The sequence below is a fragment of the Malaclemys terrapin genome, chromosome 1 (assembly GCF_027887155.1).
Source record: "Malaclemys terrapin pileata isolate rMalTer1 chromosome 1, rMalTer1.hap1, whole genome shotgun sequence".
Taxonomy (NCBI): domain Eukaryota; kingdom Metazoa; phylum Chordata; order Testudines; family Emydidae; genus Malaclemys; species Malaclemys terrapin.
In genome coordinates this window covers 314596264-314610584 of record NC_071505.1, presented here as the reverse complement: position 1 = coordinate 314610584, position 14321 = coordinate 314596264, and the positions used below count along the sequence as shown (strand labels likewise).

Here is a 14321-nt window from a genome sequence, read left to right as displayed (position 1 = left end):
CTTTGTGTCTCTTCCATTCTTACATGCTTTAGAAGTTCTTTTCCTTTTCTATTGTTATCCAAAAAAAGCAAGGATTCCTCACTATGGTATGTCTACACTACGGATCCTATACCTGCACAGCTATGGCAGCATAGGCCCCTAGTGTGGATGCAGCCTTCATGGACTGGCGGAGTTCTTCTGTTGGTGTAGGAACAGCACCTGCCCCAAATGACATTATCTATGTCCACAGAAGCCCCCTTCCATCAGCACAGCTGTGGACATGCTGTGAATTTAGTCAGTATAGCTCGGTCAGTCAGGGTTGTGGATTTTTCCTACCCCTGGCTGATGTAGCTACGCTGACATCACTTTTAAGTTTATATCTAGCCTAAGATGAGATGCTACTTGTAGCCATACTAGTTCTGTAAAGAATGGAGGTAAAAGTAAGTTGGCAGATAACCTGGATTTTCCCTTGATTTGTAGTGGGGTAGGGAGCTTTTTGTACACTGTTAGCCTCCAACCATGTTGTAGCATAGGAGTAAATACTATGACTATTCTATAAAGTTCTCTATGGCTGCATCTGACCCTTTCAGATACAGTTTCATTCACTTTGCTCCCTAGCACCACATAACTCATTCAGTAAAAGGCTGTTGATAGAAAAGGAATCCTGAGCAAATGTTATCGGACTCCAATGGGCTTGAAGTCCATGAGCAATTCCTCTCCAGCTCATGCATATGATATAGGTAGGCCAAAAATCTTCATGTCACGCGTTGGTTCCCTACATTAAATGTTACAAAAATATCAGATTTGGTTTTGTAATGTAAACTTTGAGTCCATTGTATCGTTCACTCAGTTGATCTAAGTCATTGCTTGATTCATTCAGTTGATCTAAGTACAGAGTCAGCTGTTGTCTTATGTTATCTGATTTTTTCCCTTGCAAAGGCAGCACATCTAGGAGAATGAGCCTGACACTTGGAACCAGTCACTTGCTCAGGGCTAGGGTGTCACATTTATGCCAGAGCTCTGGATAGAAGGGACTCCTCTTGGAAGAGCATCAAAGGGAATGTGCCTCAAGCAGGTACAGTTTCTCTTGATGCTTTGTGCTTCCTGCTACCCCATCAGAGGCATAATCTGCTCTACCCATTATGACTCCACCCACTTTTCAGTTTACTTCTCACGGGGTAAACAGAAGCAAGCAAGCTCTCCACTCCAGAGCCCAGAGACTGCAATTACGGGAGACTTTTGTGCAGCTACTACTTCTTTTTGTGCCTTCTTTATGCACAAGGGTCACTTACATCTGGGCCCTGGATGTGCTCTTCTATGTGACTGTATAAATGGCATAATGGAGTTCCATGTTGTGCATCAGTCATCTGCGGACAAGATTGTCTTTTTTTACAAGTAAAAATATGGTGGTTTTTGTTGTTGTTAACTACAGCCCACCCTGCAGACTCAGCCTGGGATTGGGGCAGCTGGAATGGCACAGGAGAACAGATGGTATAACTTGCCATGCAGACCCTTGTGATGATGTGTAAAAAGGGAAGAACCCAGCTTGATTCTCAGATCCCATGTTGAGTTTGCAGAGCTGAGTTAGAAAAAAAAATTGCAATTGTAAACTGAGCAAATCTGATTTGGAATCAGTGAGCCACAAACATGCAACCCCACAATGCCATTTTTAGAGCCACTTTTAAGAGTAGAGCTCTCCCGTAAGCTCTGTATGGGGATAATTAGTTGCTCACCTCTCAGGGGTTAGTTATTGTTTGAACAGAACTTTGAAGATGTATAGTGCTATATAAAGTCCTAAGCATTATTATTCTTTTTAGCACCAACTCAGGAAAGCACATGCTTAAGTGCATTCCAGAACAGGGACGGACTTAAACATTTGTGTAAGTGCTTTTCTAAGTCAGGGCCTTTGCAACCGATCAGGACAATGTCTGTGAGTGAGGACAGACACAGGGCTGGATTTTAAATGGCAGACTATAGCTTTATTAGAATTTAACATGGGAGACGGGCACTATCTGCCCCATCTCCCCATTCTACACATTTAAGGGAATCTGTTGCAGGATTACAGGGCACCTGCCATAGAACCATAACTCAGGGCACCTACCATGGACTTTTCACTGCCTACCCCAAGGATTCAGCTTGTTCTGCTGAATCCTTTCAACTTCCTCCTGCAAAGGGGACAGAAGGTACCAGGAAAGGATCCCTGTCTGCAAGGACTTCAGGTCTTCCTTTTTCCATAGACCTGGGGTCCACCAACAAAATCCCATGTTTCTTACTGTCTGATCACTGGCTGTTTGGCTTTTTAATCTGCACTGGACACAAGTTGTGATGAACTAACATTCACATGATTCCTCACATTAAACTCTGACAACATTTCTCCTCATGGTGTCTCCATGAGGGTATGAGGAAGGTGAAAAAACCTACTAGGCCACAGCCCATTTGGCCCGTGAGAAAAAATTCCTTTACAACCCCTTACATAGATGTTCAGTCAGACCCACTGCACCCTGTATTATATAACCCTGGAGACAGAGGCGGGGTTCAACTTAAAATGGGACAAGAGGCTGATGAAACCCAGGCCAGAATTTAAAGAAATGATTGTGGGAAGCATGAGACAATCAACTCACATCTCTCTAGCTGGCCAATGGGCAGCAGAGCACCCAGAGGGAGGCGGGGCTTATCCCAGTATACACTCCCCCTTTATCCTAAAGCTGTGCAGCACCTTGTGGAGCCAATCAAGTTTTTCAGTCATTATGCTGGGGGTGGCAGTGTCCGAGTATATACCTTTTACAGTCCATTCTACATTTTAAACTGTACTGATCCAACATCCAGCTTGTTCACTGTATTTGTAATATTGAAAGCACTATGCCATGACGTAGCTCAAGAGCAAACTCTCAATCTGTTTCACATCCAGGCAGCACTGAATGTACTTTTACTTTAGACTAGCAGGAAAAAATTACTGCGGCAAGATATGACTGGTAATACAAAATGCTTATGTTGCAAAGACTGTTTTTATTAACATTTATTATTGGTGCAATGAATCAATGTTTGCTACTTGATTGAAAATTGCCTGGCAATGCAATTTTGAGCAGTTTGAAAAGGAATGCAGAGTGGCTCCTTCTGTCATTTAAAAATAGCATCAGGGCTTTGTTTTCTTTTAAAAAGGGAGATGGGTTGTAGTGCTGATAAATACGAGGACCCAGAACACATACACATGAATTTATCCTTGTGAACGAGAAGGTTTTAAGGTCAGATTTTGTATACTACACTTCTAATCAAATAACTGTGTATATATATATATATATATGAGACGATGAGAGAGAACAGATGGTGGTTACGAGCCTGATCCCACAAACAGTTTTACTTGCTTGAAGTCTTGGTGCCTTCAGTGGGTCTCTGTAGATGTAGCTACAATCGTGGGTATAAACTATTTGCAAGTTCAGGTCCCAAAACAGTAAGCCTTGGAATGGATATTTTCAATACAAGAGACATTCTTAAACATATTTAGTCATTCCAGCTGACAGATATGCAGACAGATTGCTTGTTCTGCCTGGTGAAATGGTGCAGTGCTTCCATAGACTGCTCTTTGCAGCTGCTTGTGGCATTAGACAGCAGGTAACATTTTCAAAAACACCTCAGAGTCTTAGGTGCCTAAGTCCCATTGGTGCTTTTGGAATCTTGCCCCAGTGTGACTGAATACAACACAGTGTTAAAATTATTATACTGATCAATACTATTTGAAGTGGGCGAAAGCCATTTTTAAAAAGGGAACGTTACTAACTGAATCAATACCATTCCAGAAGCACTGGCCTTCCTTCTAGCCTTCTGTAAAACCTTGCCAATATTCATACAGGATCCATTACCCAGCCAAACGTCTATTATCTGAAATATCCTGGGACCAACTTGGTTACAACACTACAAACAACATTATCTGAAAAGGCCCTTTTGCTTCTCCCTATCCTTGACTCTTCATTTCATTTTAGAGCTCAGCTGAAAACACCTGATTCTCCCTTGAATATGCCTCTTAGGGAATAGCAGAAGGGGAAGAGGAATTATTCTTTAACTATATTATCAGGTTGTTGAGCTCTGCAATGTTTGAGATACACTTTATATGCATGGTGCTGTACAGAAAGTAAAGCCTAAATCCTGCAATCCTTTCCCATGCAAAATTCCCATTGATATCACTAGGCAAGAAAGAACCCCATAGACCTGACCTCCAAAGTTCTATTGAATTGTATTCACATTGCAGCTTGTTCTCTTTTGCCAAAACTGAAATATACCACCTCCTTCTAGTAAACAAAACAAAAGCATTTACTACAGAAGCAAATGTCAAAATCTAGAGAGAAAAAAAAAGGTGGGAAAACAAAGTAGGTTTTTAAGAAGCATCATTAACATCACAATCCACTGGTAAATAAATGTGACTTTAAAGCCAGAGAACTGAAGGGTTACTTGGAAAATTGTTTTGGTTGACTTTATGACAGAATGGATTTTATTTAATGTACAGCATTGAATGCATACACCAATACCAGTGCCGTAACAACAAAAACGGAATTTGTAAAGTTAGCAGCAGTTCTGCAAGTACAAAAATACACATTTATTTCAGACCATATATAATAGCAAAATTTATCAAGATATATTATACAAACTCAAAGCATTTTAGATAATGCATTACTTTAAATATATTATAAGATGATTTAGATAGCGCATAATAAAATTACATGTGTTCTGCTTGCAATAATACATGCCATTTTACAGCAATATTAATAAACTATTCACAACTTAAACATAAAAAGAACACCCAATGGAGTACAATAAACGAAACACACAGAGTTGGGAGTTGTTAGTTACAAGCTTCAGCATTTAATGTCACTTCTTTTTCAAGCTTACATTGTTTTTCTTCTTTTGCTGCAAGACGGAGAGGACTGGAACTACTGAACAGTTACTTTCTTAACATACAAAGCACGACACTTCTTCCTTGGAGAGCAATGAAAGTAATAACCATCATAGTTTCAAAACAGTAGTAGAATACCACAGTTATGGAATCTATGCTGACCATGTATACTGCATCAAAACCACAAAGGACATGGACTTACATCTACAAAGCTTAACACGAGTGGTCAAGAGGAGGCCTCTATGTCAAACACACTACTGCACTCACTAGTGTCTTGGATCTGAGTGCCTCTCTTAACAATTTTCTGGGACCTTCCCAGATTCTAGGAAGGTAGTTAATCACAATATCAGTATGTGGGGAAGTTACTTTGATAATTCCCATAATGACAGGATGAGTTCTGTAGCCCCGCCGTGAAAGTTCATTTCTTGGGGTATTGAACCCTAAGCAGATCCAACATTAGTCCCAAAGGTGGTGATTTTAAACATAAGACTCCTCGGCAAAAAACCTTTGGTCAAGCTCTTCAAACTTGGAATCACTGCAATGCTTGTTTGGCCATTCCTTTTTATTTTGGACCATGGCCTTGGTCCCTTCCTCTGATTTCTGAAGACATTTATTAACATCAGGTTTAAACAAACAGTCATCAACTGCCTTTGTGGTTTTTGGAGACCGAGAGAAGCCCCTTTTGGACTCATCATCAATATTTTTTGATTCAGTGCTTGGCAAAGATTTGTTGTTCTTGGAGTTTGTCACTTGCTGGCCACCTAAGTCTGTGGAAATCACAGTCTTACTTAAGCTGTCCTTGATGAAAAGTTCATGTCCAGCACTGACAACATCCTCTGGCTCATGGGCATGCTCAGCCTTTGGATTTGTGCACTGAGTGAAAGTGTTGGACAGCTGTCTTTTATGTGACTGAACAAATAGAGAGTTTGCCTCCTCCTCTTCCTCCTCCTTGCTTTGCTCAGCCAACAGCCCCAACGCCTTTAGTCTCTTGTCTTTGGCTTCCCCTGCACAAAGTGGAGAGCTGCATAGCTGTCCACCCCCCCGGGAAGAAGAAAAGTTGCCCTCCTGGACTGTTTCCGCAGCATTAATTCCTCCTGTTGACATAAGTGTTTTTAAAACTTGCCGTTGTTCTTGACATAAGTTATCTTCTGACGCATCCGAAGAATCCGTTTGTGGTTCCAAAGTTATTTTAACAACACTCTTCTTTTTCTCCTCTTGCTTGGACACTCTTTCCTTTTTTCGGAGAGTCCAATTTTTCATTGTGGAGGCTCCGTTCTTTAGCCATGTGCTGGGATGAAGAGTTACAGGGCTTTTTTGACTCTCTTTTCTAACACCAACCGAGCTGCTGCTGCTAGCTTGGTTAGGAAAAGAACTGAGGCCAGCAACTAGGTGTACTCCAGAGAAAGGGTTAAATTCAGGAGAAAGCTCTCCATGTTTCTTTTGAGGCTGAAAAGCACAATCCAAAGGCGAGGAGGTCTCGGTTGGAGTAAATACTGAATAGTCCGAAAACTGAGAGAAAGCACTGTCCAAGGAACTCATTGAGGACCCAGATGGGGACGTTCCGGGAGAAGATAAACTAGAACAGCTAGTTCTTGAGCAAATATTTAATCTCAGCAGGGGTGGGGGCAGGAGGCAATTGGACAAGTCTTTCTTTTCACCATTTTGGTCCACGGTGCCACTCTGACCCACATCTATCCCCATAACCAAACTCTGATTAATAAGCTTTTGCCCTTCCACCTGTAATGAACGAAGCTGCTTGAGACAGTCTTCATCTACGTGCGACAGCACTGCGTCACAGCTGGCTTTACGTACTGCGTTCTCATGAACCCCACTGATGTGGCTGAATTTAGAGGCAAGAAGGCCAATCGTGGGCTCTGAGCAGCGTCTCTGTCTTCTCAAGCTTTTGCGAGCATCAGGGACTGTTACTGATGAGCAGCCAGAGGTACTGGAGCAAAGAGACTCATTCTCAGATTGATCCTGTAATGCAGATTCGTGGTGTGATCCAGTAGAAATTCGCACTGGTTTTGATTTGGGTGGCAGCTGAATTTTAATTTCTTCCACCTCAGGCTGGTCCAAGTCACAATCACTCAGAGTCAAAACTGAGTCCCGGCTCCTGTTATCTTGACCTCGTTTTTTGAGCAAGTCACTAAATGAAGAGTCAACATCATCATTCAGCTCGTTTTCCAAACTGTCATAGGAAGAATCATTCAGATGAAAGGAAGAGAGATCTGCAAGAGGATGAAAGCAGCATTAGCATGTCCATCCTCAAACGACACTGACGACACAGTTACATTTTGTTTCAAAAGTATTCTTTCCCTTTGGTAATTGTTTGTCCTTGGAAAGTCCCTAAAACTGACACTTGGCCAAATGGGAAAAGTTTAGAATTCTTCCAAAATGATCATTTTAAGATAGAATAGAAATTCATTTTATTAGGCCCCCCAATGCAGCATAGGGAACTAAACACAAGCTTAAGTGCTGTGCTGAATAGGGATGGATTTATGGATACTCCCTAGTAATCAACCTATGGATAATACATTAATTACAGGCTATTAAATCAGTAATGTTATGAACATTCAATTCAATTGCTCTGATATGTGAAGAAGCCAGGGTGTAATTTTATTGTGCTCCAGAAAGTAAAAGATTTATAGCCAATATATAATGAGAGGTTCTAGTTTCAGTTACGGCATAGCAAGTAGACTCAAGCCCATGGATTTAAAGTGGTGTAATTGAGGGAGAATTTAGCCATATTACACTAGAGAGAATACATGAGAAGTTTGGGACAACCATATTACTCATGAGTGGCAAAGTGAGTTATGTAGATCATGCCAAATGGAGCGAAAAGAGTGACTGAGATAGTATAAGGTGCATGATAAAAAAAAAATCACACAACTATCACCATCACTGACTAAGGGAGAGTGCATGTTTGTGTACACATCTGTGTACATCTGGGTAATATTTTGGATGGACAGATTATATGAATGGAAAATAACAACCTTCCTAAGAATGTACTGAATCTTCTGACTGGCTGGGTTTAGCTAATATGAATGAAACATATGTTACCTGAGCCATCCTCTCTGTTGTCACATCGTATCAGTATGTCCCCAAAGAGGGTGGAAATTTCCTCTCCAAAAATCCTGCAGCAATTTTCAATTAGAAACTGTACCAGAACAGAAACCTGCAACAAATCAATGGCAATGAGATCTCTATACAGATCTTGAACTATTGAGTTGAGAGGAGTATAGATTGGTAACAAAAACCAACTAATCCTATGTGCTTTTCCTTTGAATGAAAAGGTTGTTCCCAAATATCATTTTACAGGCTCTCTGCCAATGCTGTATATGGTGCTCCTGCCTTGGATTTACCCAGCATGTGCTAAATTTTGCAGATAGTGATTTGTTCCAAAGCAGGTCTAGATGGGTGGCTCCTATGGACATGTTTCAGAGATTCTAAGGCCAGAGGGACCACTATGATAATCTAGTCTGACCTCCTGTGTAACACAGGCCATAGGACTTCCCCCAAATACTCCCTGTCTGAACTAAGGACCTTTTAGAAAAACATTCAATCGTGATGTAAAAAGTGCCAGTGATGTAGAATCCACCAGCTCTTGGTAAGTTGTTCCAATGGTTGATTACCCTCCCCGCTTAAAACATCCACCTTATTTCCAGTCTGAATTTGTCTCGCTTCAACTTCCAGCCATTGGTCTCAACACAACTGTTAGGAGATTGATAAAGGAACAGCCAAATCTATAAGAGGTCACTCTGGACTCCCTGGAACATCTGAATGGCCCCATGTAGGTACCTCTCATTATGAAACCAATCTTGCTCTCCCTGAGCTCATATTAATGCTAAGAGTAATAAAGGGCTCTGCACTATAAGAGATGAGCACTCTAGCACCCCCCCCCCACCCTGGTGTTTTCCCCTCTCACCACCATTGTAGCCTCCCTCACCATAGGTCCTGCTCTCTCTCTGCACAGACTGAGCCTCTGCCAACTCTAGCCCCCTTCACTAAGCACTAGATCACTTCCCACACCATCCCTGCAGGCCTCATGCTCCCTGGCTACCTCCTCTCACCCGCTGGCTCTGGCATGCAGTCATTTCTGCACTAGTTCTTCACACCCATACCATGGCCTTCCAAGGTCAGCAACTTCTCCCAGGCTGCAGCACAGACCAGAGGAAGGGTAGGAAACTGGCACATTGTAGGCGATCACATTGGGAGGACAGGGCATATGTGGAGGGGAATTGGGTGGCACTTGCTCCATCCACGCATCTTGACCTGCCCTCACCTCCCAGTAGCCAGGACTCTCCTGCCTTTATGGCACAGTAACCCCTACCAGATCACCACACCCACGCCCTACGATAATAGCCAGTCCCCCGGCAACACACACTTCAAGAACTAGGTTAGTTCCCTAAGGATAAATGGGCTTCCAGCAGATGAAATTTCTTTTACCTTTAGGCAACTGCCTCCAATTTTGCCATTACAGGGTCTCTGCATCTACACCCTTCTTCCCCCACAGCTGGAAATGAACCTACAATGGATGGATTTTCAAACTAGTATTTACAAGTTTCTGCTCTCATTAGGCTCATCCATATTGTTGCCTTTATGAACAGCTTCCAAATGGTGCCAGATCCCACCCTCTTCAGCAGTGCCATCTTGCAAAGGAAGCAATTGGATAGATTGATTGTGCTTAGATCCCACTCGGCTCCTTCCCTACTGCCATTTACAATCTTCTCCTTGGGGACAATGCTTCCCGAGGCCCTAAGCCAACTCCTTCTTTTCCACCCCGACCACCTTACGGGTTTATTTGGTCCTGCTTCAGTACAGGGGGCTGGACAGGATCATTTTTTGAGGTCCTTTTTCACCCTACATTCCTCTGATTATACAGAGAAAACTGTTCTAAGACCAGCTTAAACAAACAGCATCCCTAGGAGGAAGTGATTGTTACAAATGCACTGGATATTTATGATCTCACTCCCTCTGTTTCAGGGGCAGAGTGGGGATGAATTATTTAATGTTTGCAGAGGGCTTTGAAGAGGCGAAGCACTGATCTGTGTAGGTGCTAATTATTATCACCTTTCTGAACATAGAGATTCCTTAGCAAAACTGAGGTTTCACTCACCTTTTTGGTGAATTCGCTTTCTGTTTCAGGGCTAGAGGGAGCAGGAGGCCACAGCATGCTGGGTGCGATGCACACAGCTAGATTAAATGCCGTCATCTGGTTATCTTCAGATTGCTTTTCTATACTGTGTAGTACTCCAAAGAGGTAACGTAAAAGAACCACATTGGCTCTGGGGAGTTGTTCTATTAGCCTGAAAGAAAAAAAACCCCATAAAGAGCAATTTAAGAAAGCACTTCCCCCCCACTCACTAGAGTTAGCATCTGATGAAACTACAGAAATCGGAGGGAGGCAATGTGGATTACTGGTTAGAGCAGGAAATAGTTACTATTTCAATAGCTTCTAAGAAAAGACCCAGCAGGTACCACAGTGAGCTCTTATTACTCAAACTTCAGTGCGTTCCTCTAATATGGTGTAATTCAGAACAATTGCTGATATACTGTAAATTAGTCTAAGAAATAATGAACACTGCATTGTCACATAAACACACATGTACCATTTGTGATTTTTATTTGTTCTTTTGTTCAATTGTCAACTCACTGGTTCACTCAGTTGCAAAATTCAGTCATTTGCTCTGGATACCCAGTTGTTAACGTAAATTGGCAGAGCTCCATTTAATAGGTCACTTAGTCCACCCTCCTGCCTGCATGGACTAGTGCTTTGCCCAGTCTAATTTTAATATCCTCATCAACAGGGCTTCCACCATTGCCAGACTCCGATATTTCACTATGACACAATCCCGGCTTCACAACAGTCACTGAAGTTTGAAACGAATGCAAAAAAATAAAATAAAATAAAAAAGAGTGGAACTGAATAGTTGCTGCACCCCTTTTGCCAAAGCTCCTGCACCACCCAAAACAAACTCAGTCTATTTTGGTAGCAGGCAGAAGTCCTGGTCTTCGGGAGCATATTTATAAACACTCTCCTGTGGTCTTGGTGAAAGGAAATGATTGGAATCTGCTTACTGGCACGTACTCCCATAGCAGGCACATAGGTACCGAGAACATGATTTAGGAAAGCACCCTATATAGGAAAGCTCTTCAGCATGTGCTTAACTTGTAGCGTGTACTTAAGTCCCTTTATGTCAATGGGACTTGAGCACGTGCTTATGTGCTTTCCTGAATTGGGGGTAATTTAAGCATGCATTTAAACGCTTTCCTTAATTGGGGCCTGTCAAAAGTCTAATTTGCAGGATTCCACTTTTTTGCAATATAAATAACTCTACCTTTGGATGTCTTTTATCTTCTCTTCATGGTTCCCTTGATCCATTACAGAGACCCACTTATCACAGAGCTGGGATGAAAAAATGCTGCCTGGGATGTTCCGAAGAAAATCCTTATTCCAAGAGAGGAACAATAAAAACATGTGAGCTAGCAGTGTGGGTGGGGAAAAAAGATAAGCTACACAGATCTGAGAAAATGTATTGGTGGGACAGCACTGGCTGGTGTGCATTTTATTCCACAGAGCCGCTAAGTCAAGCAGTAAATCTCTTAACATTAAGAAAAATTTTGCATTATGTTTAGGATTAATATTTTCATACCCTCTCCTGAACCTTTTCTGTCAAACGGGATGCATTTCTAATGCTTTATCTGTTTTCACTTTACCAGAGAATTAGCTCAGGGGCCAGTTATTTGGATACTGTGAGACGCCTGCAGTTTACTAATCATCTAATTATCTTCAATCCCCATTTATCCCTGCAAAATGTTTACAGTGCTTGTCACAGATCTGGCTAAGTAAGGAGCACACCCTTGCTGCACTCCAAGAATGAAGAGAAGACTACAGAAGCATAGTTTCAGAGTAACAGCCGTGTTAGTCTGTATCCGCAAAAAGAAGAACAGGAGTACTTGTGGCACCTTAATAAATTTGTTAGTCTCTAAGGTGCCACAAGTACTCCTGTTCTTCTTTTTACAGAAGCATAGCTGCTTTCCTACACGTCACAGTAAGACCTGGTCTATGCTTATAAGATTTAATGGTAAAACGACGCTGGTTGGGGAGTGGTAATTTTTAACCAAAATAGTTAAAAGTCCTAGTGTGGATGTAGTTATACCAGTATAAAGGCAACTTATACTGGTACAAGTATCAGAGGGGTAGCCGTGTTAGTCTGAATCTGTAAAAAGCAACAGAGGGTCCTGTGGCACCTTTAAGACTAACAGAAGTATTGGGAGCATAAGCTTTCATGGGTAAGAACCTCACTTCTTCAGATGCAAGAAGTGAGGTTCTTACCCACGAAAGCTTATGCTCCCAATACTTCTGTTAGTCTTAAAGGTGCCACAGGACCCTCTGTTGCCTTATACTGGTACAGTTATTCTCCTTCCTGTATGGGAGTAGCTACACTCGTATAAAACACCTTTATACTGATATAACTGCAGTCACAAGTTGGCAGTGGCACCTTAACTGTACCAGTACAGTTAAAGCGGTACAAATTTCTAGTGTAGACAAGCAATAAGTTTTACAATAATTTTCCTATAGGGCCTGATCCTGAGCCATTGAAATCACTGGTAAAAATTCCATTGGCTTCAGTGGTGCCGAACTAGGCCCATATTACCATGTGTTTATGTACTAATTATTTTGTGTTCAGTTTGTGACTGTCACAGGACTGCCAACGAACAGATTGATTTTGATGACAAAAATTAAAGTAAGTTAGTTCTGCCTGCTCATTCTCTTCAAAATAAGGCTTGTACTTCCCTGAATTACAGACACAAAGCTCAGTTCTGGTCTCCAGTGTTCCTATAATGAACCAGAGTAGCTGCATATTGCATGGCTCCCTCATTCAAGTGGCAGGAAATATTCTTCACTGATGTTTGATTCACACCTTGGGGAAACTCTTCACATACAAGGTCTGAGGTGGGCACTTCCAAAGAACATTAAAGCAAGGTGAATCAAGGGAGGAGACCCCCCAGAGCACGGTACATGAATTCAGTTTTCTGTCTAGTTTTCAAGTGGCAGGAAAATTCACTCTCCTAGCAGCTTAAATGTACAATTAGCACTTACTCAGCAGATCCCACTGACTTTGCCAGCCTTAAATGGGGTCATGCTTTACCACACGAACTTTTGAACCATCTCTATGATGCATATTACACAAAACAGGCTTTTCTTTGACATCAGACATGTACACCCTCTTTCCCCATCTATTTTTGGGACGACTGCAATGAAAATTATGATTTCCACCTAAAATTTGCAGTAATAAACAGGGTCCCGATCCAGCAAAGCACTTCAGCAGTTGCTTAACTTGAGGAGACACAGGAATAGTCCCATTGGAGCCAATAGGGTAACTCATATGCTTAAAGTTAAGCGCATGTTGAAATGCTTTGCTGGGTGAGGGCCACACTGCTCAGCACTTTGCAGGATTGAGCACTAGATGCAATGAAATGGAAAAAAGTACTACAATGCTTCCCCCCCTTTTTGCTACAAACAAAATAAGGGGGCTCATTTCACCCCCAAAATTTTGCCCTGTTTCATATATTTATTTTAAACCTCAAACAGGCCACTTTTCCACAAACAAAACAAACCCTATTGTGATGTGAAAAATGGGCACAGTGAGGTGAAGCGTATGCCAGGGCAGAGGATCAGCACCATTTTGGCACTATTTTGAGGGTTTAAGTGGTGTTTCCTGTGCAAAGGTGCAAGCATGAGTCAAATTCATTCAATGGCTTTGATATTGAAAATACAAATTTCACACGTTCTAGCTGAAGACGAAGAAACTCATGTCAAATTGTGCAGAAAAACAAAATCTGGAGTGTCAAACAATTTGTAAGAGTGAAACCAAAACACTTTTGTGCAGAAGTTTGGGGAAGATATTTCACCATCTTTACAAGCACAGATATTATTCCACATTCAGGTGGAAATATTCTTCTCTTCCGTATACTCCAAAACCAGTAGATGCGGTTTCCCACAACCACCATTTGATTTCTTTAAAAGGAACTGGTGTGCTTTTCCTTATGTCTTCATGTTATCCAGAGAGCGTCTCTTTTTTCCAGTGAACATTAACAGCAGCAGCACAGCACAAGGAGGAATCTGATTCCGTGCAAACCCCAATGCAGGGATCTAACTTCACTCCTTGAATTGTTCAAGATCTCTTGAGCTAATGGAGAATTTCCATTTACTGTCAGTAGTAACAGCAGCACATTTTAAGACCTCCAACCACTAGAGGGCAGACCATTTCAACATGATGAGAGGCAACAACTCATAGGCATCAGGAATGGCAGCAAGAGCTTCTCGGCTCTTTGAGCTGTGGTCAAGTGAAAAATTCTCTGGCCTTGGCTACACTTACAGCTGTACAGCGCTGTGAGGTAAACCTGTCTTCATACAGCTGAGTAGGGAAAAGCACTGCAGTCTGTCCACACT

At 41.9% G+C, this 14321-nt stretch overlaps 1 protein-coding gene across 2 annotated transcripts in view; it reads right to left on the bottom strand.

Annotated features, from left to right (window-relative positions):
- Positions 1–4439: 4439 nt before the first annotated feature.
- Positions 4440–14321, bottom strand: part of ARHGAP20 (Rho GTPase activating protein 20) — a 113285-nt gene continuing 103403 nt past the window's right edge. For both annotated transcript variants that reach the window (XM_054015509.1, XM_054015511.1), the window contains 4 exons: positions 11203–11312; positions 9981–10170; positions 7925–8039; positions 4440–7092 (listed from right to left, as the gene is read on the bottom strand). In XM_054015509.1, coding sequence (XP_053871484.1) covers positions 5342–7092; positions 7925–8039; positions 9981–10170; positions 11203–11312 — 2166 coding nt within the window. In that variant the 3' untranslated portion in view covers positions 4440–5341. The remainder of the gene's footprint in view (positions 7093–7924; positions 8040–9980; positions 10171–11202; positions 11313–14321) is intronic.